The sequence below is a fragment of the Podarcis liolepis genome (genome assembly GCF_965112155.1).
Source record: "Podarcis liolepis genome assembly, chromosome: 17".
NCBI lineage: Eukaryota > Metazoa > Chordata > Lepidosauria > Squamata > Lacertidae > Podarcis > Podarcis liolepis.
The window spans coordinates 39,782,657-39,803,726 of record NC_139571.1 but is presented as its reverse complement, the minus strand read 5'-3'; the positions used below and the strand labels follow the sequence as shown (position 1 = coordinate 39,803,726).

The window sequence follows — 21,070 nt, the reverse complement described above, 5'->3', positions numbered from 1 at the left end:
CGAGAGTGGTGGCGGCGAGGCCATCGTAGCAGCCCCAATCCCATTCTTACTTGCATGCAAGCAGGAGGGGGCAGGGATCCCTCGGCTGGGAAGGGAGAGATCCCTGCCCCACTCCTGCTTGCACTCAAGTAGGAGTTGGGAGGCTGCTCCGATAGGCAGCATGGAGCCTCCCTTCCCAGCGTAGTTGCTGGGGTCAGGGAAGGTGGAAGCAGCCCGGAAGCTGCATCTTAGAGACCCTGCACCACCATCATATGGGGACTTCCAAGCAGCTCCTGAAGCCAGCCAGAGCCAACTGCTCCGGGCTGCTGAGACTGCATTTCCCTGGGACACTAGATGAAATCCGGAGATGGAATTTGTCTGGGGACTTATTTGCAAATCCGGGGACTGTCCCCGGGAAATGGGGATGTCTGGTAACCCTAGCCTAAGGCGTTTAGGTCTTTAAGTAGTACTAATGAGAGCACCTTGAATTGGTTCCAGAAACAAACTGGCAAACAAACTGGCAGCCTTACCTCACCAACATCTGGGATGTTCACGGTCTTCTTGGTCTGCGCCACATGCCCCACGACACCAATGTCTAAAGGGAAGACAATTTCGCAGTCTGGGTCTACCAAGCATTCTTCTAGTGCACTCTCCTTATGGATGTTGAACAGCCGGGTTGCAAGCTCAGGGGTCCCATTTCGCTGCCTGAACATGAAGAGGCTGCACCGGTCGGCATGGATCAGGGCACTGATTCTCCGTAGGGTCTTGAAGACGACCTTCTCCATGTTGATGCTTTCCTGCATATCTTGGATCAGCTCAAAAAACGCTTCGCTCTCCTCCTCCTGGCCCAGCCCAGTGAACTCTTCCAAGCGTTGGTGGCTATTTGTCGTGGCAACCGGGGTGCCATTTCCCATTTTCTTCTCAAAATACTGCCTAGCAAAATCTGGGTGGGTGTCCAGGAATCTTTCAACTTCACCTGCGTTAATGCTCATGTCACCGTTCCTTTGATTCTGGGTGTTACCCTTTCACGACAATTGTCTCAGTGTAAAACATGGAGACAATGATCTGTGAGGGGTAATTATCCACCGACAAGCTGAGTATGTGGAAGGGCAGATCTTCTCAAGCAAACAGATTAGATGACCTGTCCCAAAGCCGCAAATAATTCCCAGCCCCCTCTTCGCAGATGTAAGATCAGTTATTATATTTTCATATTTAGAAGGAACAGCTTTCTGCAACACACTGCCCTTCTTCTCTTCCTCATTTTCAAAGTTGTGTATGTATGTGATATTTTTTCTCTCCTGATAGTGGTCCTTAAGAGTCAAATAAGCTCTCCAAAACCTAATTAAACACACACCGCTCCCTTCTAATCCTTAGCTAACCAGGTGAATATCTTATTATTCCTCCTCTCAGAAGGGACATGTAGGAAACCTGAAATCAAATAAGGTATATATATTCCATAAACAGACTGGTACAGACAGTCAACAAGAGGAAATATTTGTTGGACATAATGGTTTGTCTCCAACTAGGTTTTACTCAGAATAGGCTTACTTAAATAGTAAGCAGCCTAAGTTAATTATGTCTGTTAATTTCAATGGGTCTACTCTGAGTAGGACAAGCATTACGGTATATACAACCTTGTATTTTTCCAATTGGCTAAGCAGCTAGCCTTTCCATTAGACAGAGGTGAAGTGGCTCACCTCAGGCTGACGTACTTGGGGAGCATAAAAATGCAAACTGACAGTTTTTTAGTTTATTATTATATTCTCGCCAGCTTCTAGTGGGGGCACTAATTTGGATTTGCTGCCCAAAGCACCAAAATGTTTCGAGTCATTTCTGGCCTAGAAGTTTGATCCACTTTGGATAAGCAACCAAAGAACATGGATGCATTTTTTGGAAGCCGGATTCCCAGTTCCTTAGGACTTCTTCAAGTCCATGCTTGTGGCTTCAGAAAAAAATTAAGCACCTTCCACCCAACACTCTCCAGCCCATGCAGGCTCTTGCCTGGGTCAGTTGCAACTGTTCATTGGGGTGGGAGATACATCCACGTTCAAAAGGTGAAGTTATGCAATTGCAAAATCTACATTATATAGCATGCACAGTCAATTTAAAATCATGCTCCTGTGCAACCCATTCCATATTCATATTCATACATGTGCACAGAAAGAGAGGCTTAAAGGCTCATAGGTGAAACTTCTTGCTTAGGAATGATTCTCATACATTGCACCCAGAATAAGAACAGTGTCTTGTTCACAGTCTTTCATTTCTTGACCTGGCCATTGGATGGCACCATAGTACAATGACTGGTCCAAGAAGCTGCTGTGTCTGTCAAAATGACCTTGTAGCACATTGGGGAGGTGTTCCAGGCAGCAATAGACTATGTATATGTTGATCAGGGAATTGTGACCTGTGTATTGTAATACAGTGGTACCTCAAGTTACATACACTTCAGGTTACAGACTCCACTAACCCAGAAATAGTGCTTCAGGTTAAGAACTTTGCTTCAGGATGAGAACAGAAATCATGTGGTGGCGGAGCGGCAACATCAGGAGGCCCCATTAGCTAAAGTGGTGCTTCAGGTTAAGAACAGTTTCAGGATAAGTACGGACCTCCGGAACGAATTAAGTACTTAAGCCGAGGTATCACTGTAATAGCCATAATCTTGGTGACACTGGGGGTGCTTATGAGTGTGTGTGAGTGTGTGTGTGTGTGTGTGTGTGAGAGAGAGAGAGAGAGAGAGAGAGAGAGAGAGAGAGAAAGAGAGAGAGAGAGCACCTTCCTTGTTCATTCTGAATTACAGCAAAGACAGTGTTCGGACCTTTGTTTAAAGAGGTAACAGAAAAACATGATTGCTCTATATTATCGCTCTACATTTTTCCTGATTTTATGGTTTTGTCTTTTTTGTAAACCACTCTGAGTGCTTAAAACAACAACAACATCAACAACAACCAAGTAGTGTATAAATTTTATGAAACAAATAATCAATAGTTTAAACCTGTGCCGAGTATTTAATATGTTGTACCTTGAAGTGCTGAACAGATGGTAAAGATGGTGCACATTTCTAAATGCATCCCACCAGCTCCAGTATGAAAAATGACAAAATGTGTCATGATGCTGTAGTGTACATAGGCATGGATTCAGCGCTGTCTTTAGCATGTGCGCCGCTGGGGTGCAAAGATCTGCCCAATGCCCCCAAATTTAGCTTAGCCCCCAAATTTTGCATGCATGGCGCCGTTGTGAATGACAAGCGCCGCCGCTGGTGCTGTGCGTCTTTGGTAAATGAGTGCACAAAGTCAAAAGTCCTTTAGTGAAACAGTAGATATACATTTCGGTAATAGCTAGGTATACATGTATTTTGCTTTTCTAGCTTGATCAAAATTATTTCTTGTTTCTTAACAGGTAGATAGTTAAGAGCTTAGGCGGCTTCAGTGGTGGGCGCCTGGAGTCCCCCAGAATTCAGTGCCCAGGTGCCCCGCACCCCTTGCACCCCCGGGTAAAGACGGCCCTGCATGTATTTACACACACATGAGGTAGAAACAAGATGCATTCCCCCACCTTCATGGTGGCCCTGGGATTTGGGAGGCTCTGTGGAAGAGAGTCATTTGGGAACCCTTCTAGGTATGAAAGCAAGACAGGCATGCGATTTTGCTTTAATCTATACAGTGGTACCTCGGGTTACGAACTTAATTCGTTCTGGAGGTCTGTTCTTAACCCGAAACCTTTCTTCACCTGAGGTGCACTTTCACTAATGGGGCCTCCCGCTGCCACCGCCACTCCACCGCTGTGTAATTTCCATTCTCATCCTGGGGCAAAGTTCTCAGCCCGAGGTACTACTTCCGGGTTAGCGGACTTTGTAACCCGAGGTGTTTGCGACCTGAGGTACCACTGTACATGGAAGTATGGAGAAATATATCCAGTGCTTTTTTTCTTTGAAAAAAAATGTTTGGGGTGCTCTCATTTTCCTGCTCATATTGAAATACTGCCCCTCAATGAGGCCAAACGTAGATTCACAAAATGTTTAGGGTGATGCGTACCCCTAGGAAAAAAGCACTGGATATATCGTAACACATTCACAGTGGTTAGCTTCTATTACAAGTGGAGTGGCAAACATTGCTTAATACGTTATATCAACACCACACTTTAAGTACATGAATGAGAGTCATAAACAAAAAGAATTTGAAAAATTCTTGAAAACAACCTCTCACTTTCAAGTACAGTGCAAACACTGTGAAGTACTAGTTGTAAATTGGGGTAGATATGTTGATTATTAAACTACCCCAATTTACATGTAGTACTTATTCCCACGGTACCTGTAAGTATTATGCCTGAAAGGCTGCCCAAGCTGCACATTTCTGGTGAGGTTGATTATATAACCTAAAACACCCCACTTGATTTCAGTGAGCAACTCTACTGAATGTTCAGTGGTGGAGGAAGGGGGGTGCAGTGAGTGCTGGCCGCCCTGGGTGTCATCCCTGAGGGGGGGTGACATTGCTGCCCCCCCCGGGATGCTTGCTGCGGGTGGCGCCCCCCTGGGGTGCTCGCCCCACCCCCGCAGGCAGCTAGCCCCGCCCCTGGGTGCACAGCATTTAAGGTACAAAGATGATTTTTGCAACTCTTTGTAAGGTCACCACCTCCTATTTTAGCCATACATTTAACATGAAATATGAATCCATGCTTATCCTTTAACTGCTTAAATCTGTCATTTAGGTGAGCAATTGTTTCGTCCACCACAACTTCAAAGAATTCTATGCAAGATTTGTCTTTTGGATCAAGAATGGCGTCTTCTGATGTTTCATCTAGTAAAGTCTGTGTTACTCTCTCACACACAGCTCTGGGAATGTTTTCTCAATGAGATCTTCTTCAGCCAGCAGAAAAGACTGAAAGACAACATTTTCTCCGCTCTGCTGAGATTTTGTTGTGAAACAATCCCTGTGAAATCGTGAATTTCTTCTCCCTTCACCGTGTAATAAAAGAAAATGGCGGCTTCCTCCTCCTGGTGTGCTGAGAGAACTGGGAAGTTTGTGCATGTGCAGGGAAAAAAGGCCTAAGAACAGGCTGTACGGGGGGCAGGCAGGGTTTCGTACAAGATTTTTGGGCTGCCTAAAGTGAGGAGTCCCAGGCAGTTGCCCAGTGTGTCAAGCCCTAAAACCACCACCCTAAATGATCGTGGAAAAGGTATCTTTGACATTCTACATGCAGACCCTCTAAGTGTCCTTATTTTCCAGGGGCACTCCTGGATTTACAGAAGCTGTCCTGGTTTCTGATTTGATCCTGGAATGACCCACTTTTCCTTAGGACGTCCCTATTTTCATTGGAGAAATGTTGGGGGGCATGGAATAGGACAGCCATGTCCCCATTTTCATTGGAGAAATGTTGGAGGGGATGCTACATGCTATGGTTTTCCCAGTAGTGATGTATGGAAGTGAAAGCTGTACCATAAAGAAGGCTGATCGCTGAAGAATTGATACTTTTGAATTCTGGTGCTGGAAGAGACTCTTGAGAGTCCCATGGACTAGAAGAAGATCATACCTCTCCATTCTGAAGGAAATCAGCCCTGACTGCTCACTGGAAGGACAGATCCTGAAGCTGAGGCTCCAAGACTTTGGCCACCTCATGAGAAGAGAAGACTCCCTGGAAAAGACCCTGATGTTGGTAAAGATGGAGGGCACAAGGAGAAGGGGAGGACAGAGGACGAGATGGTGGGACAGTGTTCTCGAAGCTACCAGCATGAGTTTGACCAAACTGCGGGAAGCAGTGGAAGACAGGAGTGCCTGGCGTGCTCTGGTCCATGGGGTCACGAAGAGTCGGACACGACTAAACAACTAAACAACAACAACATGCTACATGTCAGTTTTGGACAATGGCTGCTCCTTAAATCAAACCTTCTGCTACAAAATACATTTGTCCTGTGGCAGCCCTGTCAGCTTCTCTGGTCTAGACTCTCTGTGAACTGTGTCTGAAGTGGCATCCATTAGCACAAGTAGACATCTGGCCAAGGGCATCCTCTCTCCGGCGACACGTGCTGAGGATGGAATTCTTTAGCCTTTGACAGTTTCACTCCTTAGCTTTTTAAATCCAGCCTCAATAAAGACAGAAGCAAGCTTAGCTTACCAATAGCAGGCTGACAACTCATGGAGCTCTGTAAAGAACTCAGACACATGGCCCGGAAGGAGCGGTCATGCCGTGAGCTTAATCAACTAGCTCAAGAGATGCTTTCTGGGTTGAATGTATGCAACCCAAAGAGTAACTGTGTTTGTGAAGCTGTGGCTGCTGCTATTTTGGGGTGGGATCCAATCACATACCATCAGCAAAATCAGCTTGTGAAATCAACGTTGCCTGTGAGATCTTGTGCAATAGGATTAAAGTAAAGGGGAAAGGGACCCCTGACCATTAGGTCCAGTCGTGACTGACTCTGGGGTTGCGGCGCTCATCTCGCTTTATTGGCCGAGGGAGCCGGCGTACAGCTTCCGGGTCATGTGGCCAGCATGACTAAGCCGCTTCTGGCAAACCAGAGCAGTGCACGGAAATGCCGTTTACCTTCCCACCGGAGTGGTACCTATTTATCTACTTGCACTTTGATGTTCTTTCAAACTGCTAGGTTGGCAGGAGCAGGGACCGAGCAACGGGAGCTCACCCCGTCGCAGGGATTCGAACCGCCGACCTTCTGATCGGCAAGTCATAGGCTCTGTGTTTTAACCCACAGCGCCACCCATGTCCCGTGCAATAGGCTTACTTCATCAGAATATCAAACTTTCTGCAGTAAGGAACGTGATGATATGTACCCTTGCATATTGCGACCCATTCATGTTACCTGCACTCAAAAGCTTGCAGCCATGCTGTGTAGAAAAAGATTTACTGCAGGAACATTTATCATCATTTCATCATTTTTTATTTGTATGCCTCCGTCCCACAGTTAAAAAAAGCAATGCTCAGGGCTCCCCGTGCTTCGGGCGACAGGCTGCCACCCCAAGCCTCGCGCACCCGACGGGACCTCCTGCCGGGCGCGCAAGGCTTGCAGACACTCGCAGGGGCTGCAGGCTGCTGCCCGCAAGCCTTGTGAGCCCGCGGGAACTCCCGCCGGGCTTGCAAGGCTTGCGGATAGCTTCCTGAAGCCTGGAGAGCGAGAGGGGTCGGTGCGCACCGATGCCTCTCGCTCTCCAGGCTTCAGCGAAAGCCTGCATTCGCCCCATAGGACGCACACACATTTCCCCTTCATTTTTGGAGGGGAAAAGTGCGTCCTATGGGGCGAAAAATACGGTAGATTTCATCCTACCTCAGTTCTTAGCCAGCCCCAGTATAAAAGGTTTCCTCCAGCAAATGGTCAAGTGACAGCTATTCATGCACAACATTGGGCATGTCCATGTGCCTCATTTTTAGGCACAGCTCCAGGCTTTAACACTCTGCATCCAAACACCAAGCGTTTCCTGGAAAAACCACAAATGGCAATCAGATTTTTCACATGTGGGGCTTCCCAGGGAAAGAGCCCGGACAAAAACAAAACAAAACCCACTCCAACATGGAGCTTCAAATCACGGACTTGTGTCTGGAAATCAAGTCCATTATCTCATGTCCCAGCAAACAGATCAGGATAAATGCTCAATAAGCAGGTCATCTGAAAGTATTGCCCTGTGTTCCCATACCTATATTTACCCATGAAATAAAGAAGTGGCAATTATAACAACACAACAAGATGGAAGAAATAAAATATTGATATCACACATGGGTGAAGGGGAGTGGGGGGCATGTGAGAATCTATAATACTATTTATAATATAAATTTCCTAACTGCGATGTATTTACATACAGCAAAGGGAAGCCTAGAGTAATCATGTATATTTTAATTTAGGTAATCTATGTAATAGGCTTGTTGGGAGCCTAGGACTTGCCGATCAGAAGGTCGGCAGTTCGAATCCCCGTGACAGGGTGAGCTCCCGTTGCTCGGTCCCTGCTCCTGCCAACCTAGCAGTTCGAAAGCACCTCAAAATGCAAGTAGATAAACAGGTACCACTCTGGTGGGAAGGTAAACGGCATTTCTGTGCGCTGCTCTGGTTTTCCAGAAGCGGGGTAGTCATGCTGGCCACATGACCCGGAAGCTGAATGCCGGCTCCCTCGGCCTATAGAGCGAGATGAGCGTGCAACCCCAGAGTCGGTCACGACTGGACCTAATGGTCAGGGGTCCATTTACCTTTATGTAATAGGCTTATGTTAGAAAACGAATATGCATTTTGAATTTGATGTTTGTATTTTGTTTCTTTTTGGTTTTGAAATAAAATAAAAATAAAAAAGAAGTGGTTCCATAAATTATGTCAGCAAATGAGCCTTTGTAAAGAGTACTGGTTCTAGTTTTGAGGCAAGATATCCTCAGCAGCACCCCTACCCCAAATATCTTTCTTGTTGCTGCCACTCTTTCCTATTCTTTTGCCTCCTCTCTCCTCTGGGCCCAATGCATACAACAGTCCAGAGGGCGCATGCAAGGCATGCTCAAGATTCTGCTGCAACTCATCCCTCTTGTCACTGTTTGTACATTCAGAAAAGGCAGATGAACAGGCAGAGAGACCAAGGGGGAAGAGCAGTAGGGGCTCTGGATAACTGAATTTAAGTGTGGGGAAACTGAGAAACCGAGAGGACAGAAATGGACAGATCCTTCCATCCCACCCCCTGACCTTTCAGCCCTTGTTCAACTCCTAATGGGGATCCTTGCTGTAAATATGTTGCCAAATTTGGAGGCTAGGATTGAAGAGGTCATGGTCTGGTCTCATGAAAAGTAACTTGAAGGCTGCATATTGTCACTAAAGGAAATGCCAAGAGGATCACCACCATTCAGAGTTGACTGAAGGGTCAAGAAGAGCGAGCGTTCATGAGTGTGGCAAGGCCTTATGTAATGCGCTGTGCTTGAACTAAGAGAGCTTATCTTGATACTGTGTCTGGGATGGGTGAGGCAGCGGAGTGCGTTTCCACCCAGGGTCGCTGCTGATCTCCAAAGTCTGGTACAAGCCATGACCTTTTAATGACAATCTAGTGGCTTGTGGATTAGCCCTCAGAGACAGATGTTGAGCTTCCTTTGAAACCGGTAAAGAGTGGTTCTTGAAGGCCATTTCTCTGCATTCCGGTTGGAAGGGGAAACTTCCGGAAAGGCATTGTTCCGTCCCTGAGGGGAATAAGATTGAGTGGTCTACTCTCTGGGGCATATCTGCACAGGAAGCTCTAATTCTGCAAGGGGGCTAGGGAACTTTAATACAATTGTTATAAGAAAAAACTGCATCTACAGTTTCCAGAGTTGTTTGGGTAAACCACAGCAGATAAACTAGTATAAAACAAATGTAAGTTTGTTGTGTGCATATATATTTGTGTGTGGGTATTTAAAAACAGGCCACAACTTTATCGATTAGAGCAAAGTAATCAGGGGTTCACACAGCACTGAGGATAAGGATCAGTGCGCATTCAAACAGTCCACCAGCTGCTTGATACCCATCCCAACACAACAGCCAAGGAGGCAGTCAACGGCAAAAAAACCCAACCCTTCATGACACAGACCACTGATGTGTGTATATATTATTTGAGTACAATGCATGCAAGCAGATGAGCTCAGCCAAAGAAATGAGGATTGTTGAACTTGGCCAAATATCTTACGCAGAATTCTCATGAACTAGTACTCCGCTGCTTAGTTAGACTATTTTGGTCTTAATCTGTGTTTCTGTTAATAGGCTTTCAAAATAATTATACTAGAAATAGTAAACTACTGGATTAAACAAGAACATGGTAACCTCCAAGTTTTTGGTGCTTTGCAATGAAGATTTTGAGATTTTACCTTGTATTTTTATGTTGTGAACCACCCTGAGATCTACGGATGAAGGATGGTACACAAATTAATTGATTGATTGATTGATTGATTGATTGATTGATTGATTAAATAAATAAATATAGATAGATAGATGATAGATACCGTATTTTTCGCCCTATAAGACACACTTTTCCCCCTCCAAAAATGAAGGGGAAATGTGTGTGCGTCTTATGGGGCGAATGCAGGCTTTCGCTGAAGCCTGGAGAGCGAGGGGGGTCGGTACGCACCGACCCCTCTCGCTCTCCAGGCTTCAGGAAGCTATCCGCTAGCTGTGGGAGACGCAGCTCTCCCAGGGCTAGCGGAGAGCTTGCCGGCACCCAGAAGCTTGGGGTGCGCTGAGCTCCGCACGCCCCAAGCTTTGGGATTAGCGCAGCGCACCTCGGGGGGAAATAAAAAATTTTTCCCTTTATTTCCCCCCAAAAAACTAGGTGCATCCTATGGGCCGGTGCGTCTTATGGGGCGAAAAATACGGTAGATAGCCCCCTGCTCTGAGGTCCTTAGAATTTAAATACTGTCACTCGGGGATGGAGCTCCCACTGAGTTGTGTGCATGCAAAATATATGCAAGTTTTAAAATCTTCTTGGTTTCAGGCAACAAGTTATAAAAAATGATCTAAAGGGACGCGATTCAGTGTTTCTTTGCTGAAGTTAAGCATGTGAGTTTGGGCCTGGACAGAGAAACATCTGGAGACTTCAGGTAGAGTTGCCACTTGTCCTGTATAAGACAGGATTGTCCCTTATTTCAGTGCAAAATGCTACATCCTGTATTGATACTGTTTTGTTCTGTGCTTCAGGTTCTCTCTCTCTCTCTCTCTCTCTCTCTCTGCCAAGTTAGGGATGCTTTCCAGATTTGTGTGTTTGAAAAGGTGTGTGAAAGGTCATGCATTTAATCTCTGGGTGGCCACGTACAGACAGATTAACAAATTCATGTCTCTGCATGTGACAAATTCCAGAGGGTCCAACTCGTTAGGCTGTAATAGATTCTAATGGATTGCTTTTGAAGCACAAAACTGATATTCCCCCCCCCCAACTGCCCCGTCCCGTATTTTGCCAGAACAAAGTTGGCACCCCTAGATATATATAGTTGTCTTTATTTAGATATCTATATTTGAGATTTCTGGAGGAAAGTTCCAGTGCATCTTAGGATGCATGAGATTCTAATTTAGCAGGCCATGTGCTTCAGAGGAGACAGAGGGCTGGACATGGAAGAGGTGCTGCTGCTTTGGCTATTTAGGCTCATCGGTTGGGATGCTTTCTTGGATTAGGTAAAAGCAATGTGTGTTTGGTAACAGCTGATGGTCCAGTGTGGGGATTACTAGTGAAGTTGTTTACATAATGGATTATCCATCTTTAAGCATCTTACTCAGGTCCAGGAGACAAAGAGCCAATTAGTGCCTTTCCAAACACCTTATTTAAAGGCAGCCTGCACAGTGCTATCCATAGTCAGGCCCCTTCAGAGCAACAAGGACAAATTGCTTGGAATAAGTTCAAGAAGACTCAACAATCCATCAGGTAGGTCTTTCAATAGCTGTAGAAGATGCAATTTTGTGTCATTTTATTCCTGGTTCGTTGAGGTGTCTTCTTATTCCATCTACTGAGATGCATTCGTTATTTACATAGATAATTAGTTTTTTGTTGCCTTTGGCCAGTTTTTAATACAATCTCTGATGGCGAAGCCCAGCTTCCGTGTAAAGTGGTGTGATCCACTACACAGATGGTGTAAGATGCTTTTGATGGGCTTCCATAAGGTTTCGACTACGGTGCAGATCAGATACCTGAATTTCATAGCAAGGTGTTGGCTAAAAGATGTCCACCCTTTGGTTTAACAAGTTCGACCTGATACATGTGTTGTCTGGAGGGATATGAGGGGGGGTCACTGCAAAGTGGCTGTTTCCAGATTGCTAACAATAACACCTGAAGAACGGCAATTACTGTACATAGTTAGGCCAGTAATGGGATTTCGGTTACTTCAACTTTATCCTGACACGTTAGAGTCCAGGAAAGCTTCAGCATTTGAGTCTGCTGACTAGGTACTCTAACCCTCAAGGGACGTGGGTAGTGCTATGGTCTAAACCACAGAGCCTCTTGGGCTTACTGATCAGAAGGTCAGCGGTTTGAATCCCTGTGATGGGGTGAGCTCCTGTTGCTCTGTCCCAGCTCCTGCCAACCTAGCAGTTCAAAAGCACGCCAGTGCAAGTAGATAAATAGGTATCACTGTGGTGGGAAGGTAAACGGTGTTTCCGTGCGCTCTGGCACTCGTCACAGTGTCCCGTTGCAGCAGAAGTGGTTTAGTCCTGCTGGCCACATGACCCGGAAAGCTGTCTGTGGACAAACGCTGGCTCCCTCAGCCTGAAAACAAGATGAGCGCCATAACCCCATAGTTGCCTTTGACTGGACTTAACCGTCCAGAGGTCCTTTACCTCTCTACCTTTACTAACCTTCAGCAATGCCACATCAATCCTTTGGAAGGTTTCTTTTATATAATTTTTATTAGTTTTTTTAACATATCATTTTCAACAGTAATTAAACATACTTTTACATCTTATTCAAATTTTTGACTTCCATCAATCCTGTCTGAAAATTTTCCAATCTAATCTCTCAGTATGCATTTCTTATCTTCCCTATTACATTTCAAACTCATAACCAATATCTCTATCTTTTTCTACTTTGTAACACTTCGCATATTTCTCCTTACAAAACTTCTCGTAGTCCTACTAGCGTAATTTGTTGATTACAGTTGCTCTTCAAATAATTCGCATACTTCTTCCAATCTTCTGCAAATCTCTGGTCCCTCAGGTTTCGAATCCTTCCTGTCATTTTGTCCAATTCTGTTCCAAATCCTTTTTGTCATTTTGTTCCAAATCCTTTGGAAGGTTTCTAGGGGATAGAATTGGATGTTACACCCAACCTATCGCTTCATTGCTTATGGTTTGGATTCTGGAAATCTGATTCCTCTCAACTTTAGGTTAGCTTGACCTCCCTCTCCTGCTTAATACTCACAGCTTGATCAACCATGTGGCAGCTGCCTTGCCTGTTAACGCTCAAGGCAAGGAGATGGACACACGTAGCAGACTACTGCAGGCAGATCACCTTGTAGGATTAGGGAAACTTCCTGGACGGAAGAGATGGAAAATGCACAGCCAGGCCTTGTCATGGACCAGCTGGATGAGGGGGAGTGGTGGGAGCCGGCAGCCCAAGAGACCTCCAAGAAGGGCTCTGACTGGCTGGATGAAGAAGACTTCTGGGGGGCTGCCTCCCAAGACAACCCCCTCCCAGGAGGACACCTTAGAACCTGGCTCTTGGTGGTGGGACATTGAAGAGCAGTAAGCCGAAAGGATGAGCTGGGAGCTGATAGAAGCAGGAGATTTGAGTGATCAAGGGCGTTCAGGAGAAGGAGGGCCCTCCAGGAAAGATTAGAAGCTGAGAGTCACAGTGTTTGTGCAGACAGTCCCAGTCCTGCTGGCTCTCCTCCCCCTCTGGCTCTCCACTCAAGGAGGGTCCTGCACATTGCTGAGCAATGCACCAGACAAGCCCAGATGTGGAGCTGACCCCCTTGGCACAGACTTCATTTGCTTAGGAGGGATCCGGAATGAGAGGCTAGAGGGGGAAGAGCATGCCTAGGACTCAGTTTCGTTAAGACGAAGCAGGGACATTAATAATAATAATAATTTTATTATTTATACCCTGCCCATCTGGCTGGATTTCCTATGGAGGAGCATTCTATCATATAAGTCCCCACCTGCGGATTGAACCAGCACAGGCTAGACACAGCTTGACCACCTTAGTGAGAACTAGAACTCAGTAACAACTTGCACACAGTAGTCGCTGGACTGGGGTTCTGGATGTTGACCAGCAATGAGGACGTACATCAAGGCAGTAAACCTATGGTCCATTTAACTCAATTGAGCGTTCTTTGGAGTAAACATGCATGAAATTGGGCTTCAAGGGTTTCAGGAATGTCAAGTTTCAAGGAAAGTAACTGGAAAGCATAATTAAATCAACGAGGCAAAGGGAGCACAAGAGACATTTGCAGCAGAATATTTGCAAACTATAAATGATGTGTAAGCCAATAAAGTAAACAGACATCACTTGTGAGACAGTTATTTGGTTGCTTGATACATTCAAGTAGCCATCTCTGCTGGCTAAATGCAGATGAGTCAGTCTCTATAATTTAGCTTCTCTCATTGTAGATGGCAGCGATTTGTGTTGTTATCCCCTTAGATTTTTTTTGCCCCTAAGTATTTTTGGACTTCTGAGATCCCTGAAGTTCCCCTGAGCTTGCTTATACTTCTCTGTTGGGAAAGGATGGCGCCGTTTTGGCACTTTGGGAAATGAATTCGCTATTGGCATAAGACCTTACTGCGGATAGAACTCACAGTGTGCCAAGAACCCTTAGTTAAATGCATTTCCTAGGATTTGGATGTCTCCAGTTCCACCCTTGAACCCACCGCCAATAGTGGCAGACCTTGGGATCTCAAATTTCAGTGATCCCTGTGTGACGCCAAAATTCAGCGCCACCCTGACCAGGTTTCTAACCAGTGCTGAACAAACTGCGTTGCTCCACAGAATGAAATACGCTCAGTACACATTCCTGGTGACGATCATCTCCATTATCGATTACTCCTCGGCGCAGCCTTCGTGTGCAGTGGAATCTTTTTCTGTGAAGGAAGACTTTGACCCCAAGAGGGTAACTATGAATACTTTCTAACATGAAGGGTGACAGTGAGCTCGTGTAATGCAGTTCATTTGCAAAGGTGTTGATGCAAGCCACCCCAATCTCCAAGCGGTGAAAGATTCCCACGGTTCATGTTTCTTTTGGGAAATGAGGCACTGTGGAGACTGTGGTGTCTTTGTGATATATGGTTTATTTACAAATATATACAACTTGAGCCTACAGTGGAGGGGTTCACTGTATCAACACCCCATAAGGGTCTTGTTTCTCTCATAGTCGCAGCCTTGGATCCAAACAAACATCAAGCATCGTGCTTTGCCTCTCTGGCTTTCCAACTGGCTGCTTTTGCTTCCAGCTTCTAGCTCACAAGCAGCCAAATTTTAGCTCTAAACTTTTGCTTTATTCCTCCTCACTATCTGAGAGTTGAGGCTGGGGCCCCACCCATTTGCTGTGCTGTCTTGCACAGAACCTCTTCCTTTGGTCTCTTTATACCTCACCAGGAGGCTAGTATGTCTATTTCCTGGAATTCGAAGGTTTGATTAGCTTTTAACCCTTGCTGGATCCAGGGATAGAAGAGTCTGGTGCTTAGTTTAACGCACACACACCAAACTCACAACTGTATAAATGTGATGGGAATGACAAGTAAGTTTCTGAAACGTCCTTTCCAATTTGCTAGCTGTCCTTGAGTGTTTCTCAATTTTTGGGCTTCAGTCTCTGCTTCCAAACATGCTTCCCTCAGCTTGTCATGTTAGGATTAGTACACATGCCACTCGCATGCAAAGGTATTGGAGCTGTTTCAATGTCATTGGTGGCAACATATGCAGAAAGGTGACCACACAGGCAGGGCCAGTGATGTCTCCCACCTGCAGCCTCAAGCGGTGCAGATCCTGCTGATAAACTGAGCCTTGGTCTTCAGATGTTGCCACATCAGCTACTTGGAAGGGCTCCAGAATTAGGCTTTATACATGAACCAATGCTTAACTGTTTGAAATTTGGATTTGGATTATAGAAGTCTGCTTGCTTTGAACTTTCAGGCAATGCCTGGTAACTCAGCTTCAATTAATACTCCAGCCTGGTGCCATGTGGTCACTGTCCTTCCTGGTAACTTTCAGTGTCCTTTGCATTTTAGTATGCAGGCAAATGGTATGCGCTGGCCAAGAAAGACCCAGAAGGCCTGTTTCTACAAGATAACATCTCAGCTGAATATACCATTGAGGAGGACGGCACTATGATTGCATCTTCCAAAGGCAGAGTGAAGCTTTTCGGGTAAGTCACGGGGTGACCTCAAGTTGGCTTCCTTGTATTCCTGGTCACCTGCTCCTACTGACATCGTATTCTGTTCCTGTGATCAAGATGTGTTGTGGCAACTACTAGGTTGTAGGGCTGAGTCAAAGTGGGGTGAAGGTGCCTTTGCAAAAGAATCCCCACCTCCTGCAAAATGTAAGCTCCAATTCCACCAGTTGTTGAGTATGGGGACCTGCAAATTGGGGCAAAAATGTTCATCCATTCATAGATAGTGCAAGAAACAGTGTCCTTCCTCTGGTTAGACTGGTGATGTTATCACATACCCAAATCTGATTTGCTACATAATCAGAAAGCCTATAAGGTCAATGCTTCATAATCTCACTTTGATTTTGCCGTACGATGGACCAAATGTCATTGTGTGGTCTACATGATTCTCGAATGGCCGCATTTCAGGATGTGGGCCTCTCAAGGGAAGGATTTAAGTCCTTACACAGCCAACGAAAGATCGGCTTCTGAAAAGTCACACAGTGAGAGGAGACAGGAAGAGATACACTAGACCAGAGATACGGTCAAAAGCATTTTGGTGATGGGGTAAATTGGATTCAGATTATTAGAGAGAGGCAAAAGATGGTTACGCAAGGCAGGGGTGGAGGAATCTGTGGTCTTCTACATGTTGGACTCCCAACTCTGATCAGCCCTAGTCAACATGGTCAAGGGTTAAGGCTACTGAAAGTTGAAGTTGAACAACATCTGGATGTCCATAGATTTCCCCGGCTCTGTTGTAAGAGTAGACCAAGCAAGTAGGATTGGAATGCGCATGGAGGCAAGTAGGATACGGGAATGGTGGGCAGGAAGAGGCCTGAAGGGTTAGGATAGCAATGCAGAATCAGATGAGAGCTGAGCAGGATACTGATCTGGGTGTCATGTTCAGAAGCAGATGAATCCTACTTCAATACTGGCAATGAGACAGCGTGCACCACCACTCTCCTTTTTAAGAATTAGTTTTTATTAAAGATTGTCTTGTGTAAAAAAAACAGACGAACAAGAAAGAAAAGTACATATAGAGTCTCCACTTTTGATTCATAGAGTCTTTTTCACACCACCACTCTTGAGGGCAGCAAAGTAGCTTTGCAGGCACACAGAGCTCTGGCCTCCAACAAAAGGGAGCAGTTGAGAGACCTGATTTGGCTCCCACAACGTCTCTAGGATCAGCTGTCTGAGGCAGCTGCCTCACTCTGACTAAAGCTAGAGCTGGCTCCAATTAACGAGACTTCCTCTTCCTGTCTTCCTGTTTCAGGTTCTGGGTGATCTGCGCTGACATGGCCGCCCAGTACTCGGTGCCTGACCCCACCACTCCAGCTAAAATGTTCATGAATTATCAAGGCCTGGCAAGCTATTTGTCAAGCGGAGGTGAGCAAGATATCCCTTGTTGCTCGTGGGTGAGAATGTGGAGAAAAGGGGGATGTCAAAGAGTTGTGCCTCATTCTGTATCCCAAATGAGGCAGCTGGATGTCTGTGGCCCCTTTTGACGTTATCTTAGCAGTGTGGAAGCCCTTCCTTCACTGCTTAGATTTCTTTATTGAAATATGTCTCACCTTAATATAAAATATTCAGAGTGGCTTGTAATAAGAACAAAACGAACAGTTATGGGGGGAAATCAAGAACACAATTAAAACACAAATTAAGAATAGAACTCAGCAATGGGGCTATGTGGACCTCCCTTCCAGATCTTGGGTACCCCAACTAGAAAAGCCCTGCACTTCAGGTCACCTGGGAGGAGCCCACAATATACCTTTCATACTCACCAGAGCAAAGAGGATATGTTGCCTCAGCTCTCTGAGGAATTCAACATTGCACCAAGTTGACTGTTCCATCAACACAAGCATTTTGGCTTGCCAGACAGACTACCCCCCCCCCTTCTCCTACCACAATGCTGTTTGTTCCAGGGGTTCTCTCAACACCCTCTACCAGATCCAATTCGCTGACAGGACTCATTCATTGAATCCCACCTCTGAGATTTATATCCCACCCTTTGACTATAGTCAGTGCTATTTTTCTAGAAAAAGAGGTGCCAGAACTCACCATGAACACCTCCCTCGTTCTCTTACAATGGCAATGGGGCCCACCTGAGAGGTGCCGGAACTGAGTTCTGGTGAGTTCCAGCTGAAAAAAAGCCCTGGCTATAGTCCTCAAAGAAGCTTTTGCTTTGTAAATTCCCAATGAGCAGACACACTAAGAAACACACTCTTAAAATCTGAAGAAATTCAACCAGCTCTGCTGAAGTGTCTGCTTTGTATCTTATTTTGTCTTCTGGGAGCTAATGTTCCCTTCTTCTCCCCCTCCCAAGTGTTAGCAAAGACTCGTAGAGCGATTGTAGCCAGAGATAAAACCACAGGAGAACTCTGATCCACTGATTTTCCTTTCCTACGGTTTAACCTCAAACCTTTGTAGCTTTCTCCATCTGCCAGGAGGGAGCCGTAACAGTTCTGAACTGGCATGGCTGCTACTTATGCAGTAGCAAAGAACATGCAGCCAAGCTCGGATAGTCAACATCAGCATTGCACACAGATGCCCGCTTTCATTCTCCCATCACTCAGAGTTGGGGTGGGAGGGAATGATGCCTGAAGCCAGCCCTGGCTGCAGAACACTTTGGTATGGCTTCAGGTGACAACATACCACTGTTATGGTTTCAGGTGACAACTACTGGGTGATTGACACAGACTACGACAACTATGCCATCACCTATGCCTGCCGCAGTCTGAAAGAGGATGGCTCCTGCGATGACGGCTACTCCCTTATTTTCTCTCGCAACCCCCGTGGTCTCCCTCCAGCCATTCAGCGCATTGTGCGCCAGAAGCAGGAAGAAATCTGCATGTCTGGCCAGTTCCAACCTGTGCTACAGTCAGGTATGTAAAAACACACACACACTATTTTGCTCCTTTCTTGAACGAGGGAAGGTTCAAGGTTGCTTGGGTTGTTCTGTACCATCTGTGAAACAGTCGTGTGGACAGCCAACCTACAAGAATATCTGGTCATGGGAGGAGGTTAAGGGGTGATATGATAGCCATGTTCAAATATATAAAAGGATGTCAGATAGAGGGAGAAAGGTTGTTTTCTGCTGCTCCAGAGAAGCGGACGCGGAGCAATGGATCCAAACTACAAGAAAGAAGATTCCACCTAAACATTAGGAAGAACTTCCTGACAGTAAGAGCTGTTCGACAGTGGAATTTGCTACCAAGGAGTGTGGTGGAGTCTCCTACTTTGGAGGTCTTTAAGCAGAGGCTTGACAACCATATGTCAGGAGTGCTCTGATGGTGTTTCCTGCTTGGCAGGGGGTTGGACTCGATGGCCCTTGTGGTCTCTTCCAACTCTTATGATTCTATTCTATGACCAGACGACCTAAAGGAGTGACACATGACCCTCTTGGCTGATCTACAAAAAGCTCACATGGGTGTTGTCTCTGGCAGGATAACAATTCTCTAGCCACTCTGGGCTGCCTTCAGATGTCTTCCAAAACTTGCGTAGTTCTGTATCTGCTTGACATCTGAGTAAGGTAGGACTGGGCTAAACTGGTGCTTTGGACACCATTGGACTGCAACTCCCATCATCCTTGACCACTGACCATGTAGGCAGGGGCTGATAGGTGTTGGCGCCCAGTAAAAGTGGAGGACCACAGGTTAGCCACGTCTGCTGTAAGGCATATAAAAAAAGAGGGAATTCTTTTGTGAAGGCTGCCTTGGGCACCAGTATGTTCTGGCACCAATATGTGCCAGCAGTATGTTTCTGTGGCAAGCCCCGCTCGGGGTTTTGCATCGCCAACAAAGAGGAAATGAATCACAAAGGCACAAATCTGCACTGAATTGGCGTCAGCTTCTTTATATATTGAAATAATTACTATAATTTAAATAAAAATGCATCTCATCATAACATGGTAGGCAGGGACCTGTGCTCCTGCTGATTGTGCTGTCCAGAGGCTCAGTTGATGGGTCACTTCCAGTCCCCTCCTCCCTTCTCAGGGTTTTTCAAACCTTTAACTGGGACTAGGACTGCCCCTCTGTCCAGTAGGACACATGGCTACTTCAGGACTTTTGGGGGCAGCATCTAGGCTGCAACACTAGCCTGCCTGAGTGGTCAGTCAAGTGGCCCCAAAGGCCAGCCCTTCTGCACAAAGGCCTTCTAAAGCTCTTGCTGCTTGCTCCTCAGCTGGGGCAGTTTTTCTCCAGTCCACGGTCTGCCTAGCTTGGTCCTGGAACTTGTCCACTTTGAGTTCGATCCATAGCTGGGAGGTGGCAGTTTTGAAACCAGAATTTCAATTCAGTCTTTGCTACGTAGTGATGAGGAGAGGCTTCAAAGCAAAATCTCAGAGACAAGCTCTACACTTAAAAAATAATATTTGTACACATGTACAAGTTGAGAAGCCAGACCAGCTTCAAGATTAAGGGGAGCTCTAGGCAAGTGTTCACCCACTCGCTTCCACTTTCCGCTTGGAGCAGGAAAAGAGTTATTAGGGAAAAGTTACGCACTCCCTCCCTTCACTTGCAATTGTTCTCTCTCAAAGCAGCTTTGCTTGGATGTTTTGTGTGTGTTGAAAGCATTTGTTCCACCATTGCACTTGTGTGTATATGTGTGAGTGGTTTCCGCATGGAGGTTTCTGAGGCAGCTAATAAATAAAACTGGAGCTCAACCATGCCTTGAAATATATAACAATGCAAAATGTTCTAGTTTGCACCGTGGTTATGACAATGCAAGGTCTAATGTGCGCTGTTCTTGCTTCTCTCCACAGGGGCCTGTTAAATCAAGACTCCTTCAGAGTTGGAGCCGAGGCCTGATCTCTGCACCTTGAAGTTGTCCATGTAGTGTTTGGATTAGAGCTTTTCCTCAAACACATCTAAGTGTTGGCTTGTTGTTTTTATTTTAAGGCACTTGGGTGCTACACACCTCGCTTGTCTGAACTCAAAAGAACTGTGTTGATGTTTGTCAATAAATGTTTTTAAGTAATCTTTTAAACTGCTTCCTCATGTTGTGTTCACATGGGCAAATGTGTGGGGTTGGAGACATCTGTGAGCAATTCGGGAACGTTGTGGCTTTCATCTTTCGTCTACCAAACACAAAGAGATTGAAAGCCCTCCTTTTATTTAGTTTTTTAAGCTCAAAAACAAGCCATCTACTTTGGGAGAGCTGGGCAATGGGTACTTTGAATTTCGAAAAAGTGCTGTGGATACCAGTTACAAAATGGCTGCCGCATCTAAAAGAGCACAAAATGGCACAGGTATGCTGCCCCATCCATGTGGGGAGAGCACCTATATCAGCAACCGCCATGGACACTCTCCCTTGTCAA

At 45.8% G+C, this 21,070-nt stretch overlaps 2 protein-coding genes across 2 annotated transcripts in view; one reads left to right on the top strand and one right to left on the bottom strand.

Annotated features, from left to right (window-relative positions):
- Nucleotides 1–971, bottom strand: part of PDE6B (phosphodiesterase 6B) — a gene marked incomplete at its 5' end in the record, with an annotated part of 28,061 nt that extends 27,090 nt beyond the window's left edge. The window contains one exon of the mRNA XM_083482075.1: nt 510–971. Within this exon, the coding sequence (XP_083338201.1) occupies nt 510–971 (462 nt within the window). The remainder of the gene's footprint in view (nt 1–509) is intronic.
- Nucleotides 972–11,237: 10,266 nt separating this feature from the next.
- LOC310696160 (purpurin) lies at nt 11,238–20,739 on the top strand. The gene is made up of 6 exons (XM_083481285.1): nt 11,238–11,327; nt 14,382–14,502; nt 15,617–15,753; nt 17,030–17,142; nt 18,426–18,638; nt 20,516–20,739. The coding sequence occupies exons 2-6, from the start codon at nt 14,383–14,385 to the stop codon at nt 20,524–20,526; spliced, it is 594 nt and encodes a 197-aa protein (XP_083337411.1). The 5' UTR covers nt 11,238–11,327; nt 14,382; the 3' UTR covers nt 20,527–20,739.
- The last annotated feature ends 331 nt before the right edge of the window (nt 20,740–21,070 follow it).

Coding starts and splice junctions, on each gene's coding strand:
- LOC310696160 (XM_083481285.1), top strand. CDS start 14,383: ATGAAATACGCTCAGTACACATTCCTGGTGACGATCATCTCCATTATC. Junction 14,503..15,616: donor AAGACTTTGACCCCAAGAGG/GTAACTATGAAT, acceptor TTTGCATTTTAG/TATGCAGGCAAATGGTATGC. Junction 15,754..17,029: donor GGCAGAGTGAAGCTTTTCGG/GTAAGTCACGGG, acceptor TTCCTGTTTCAG/GTTCTGGGTGATCTGCGCTG.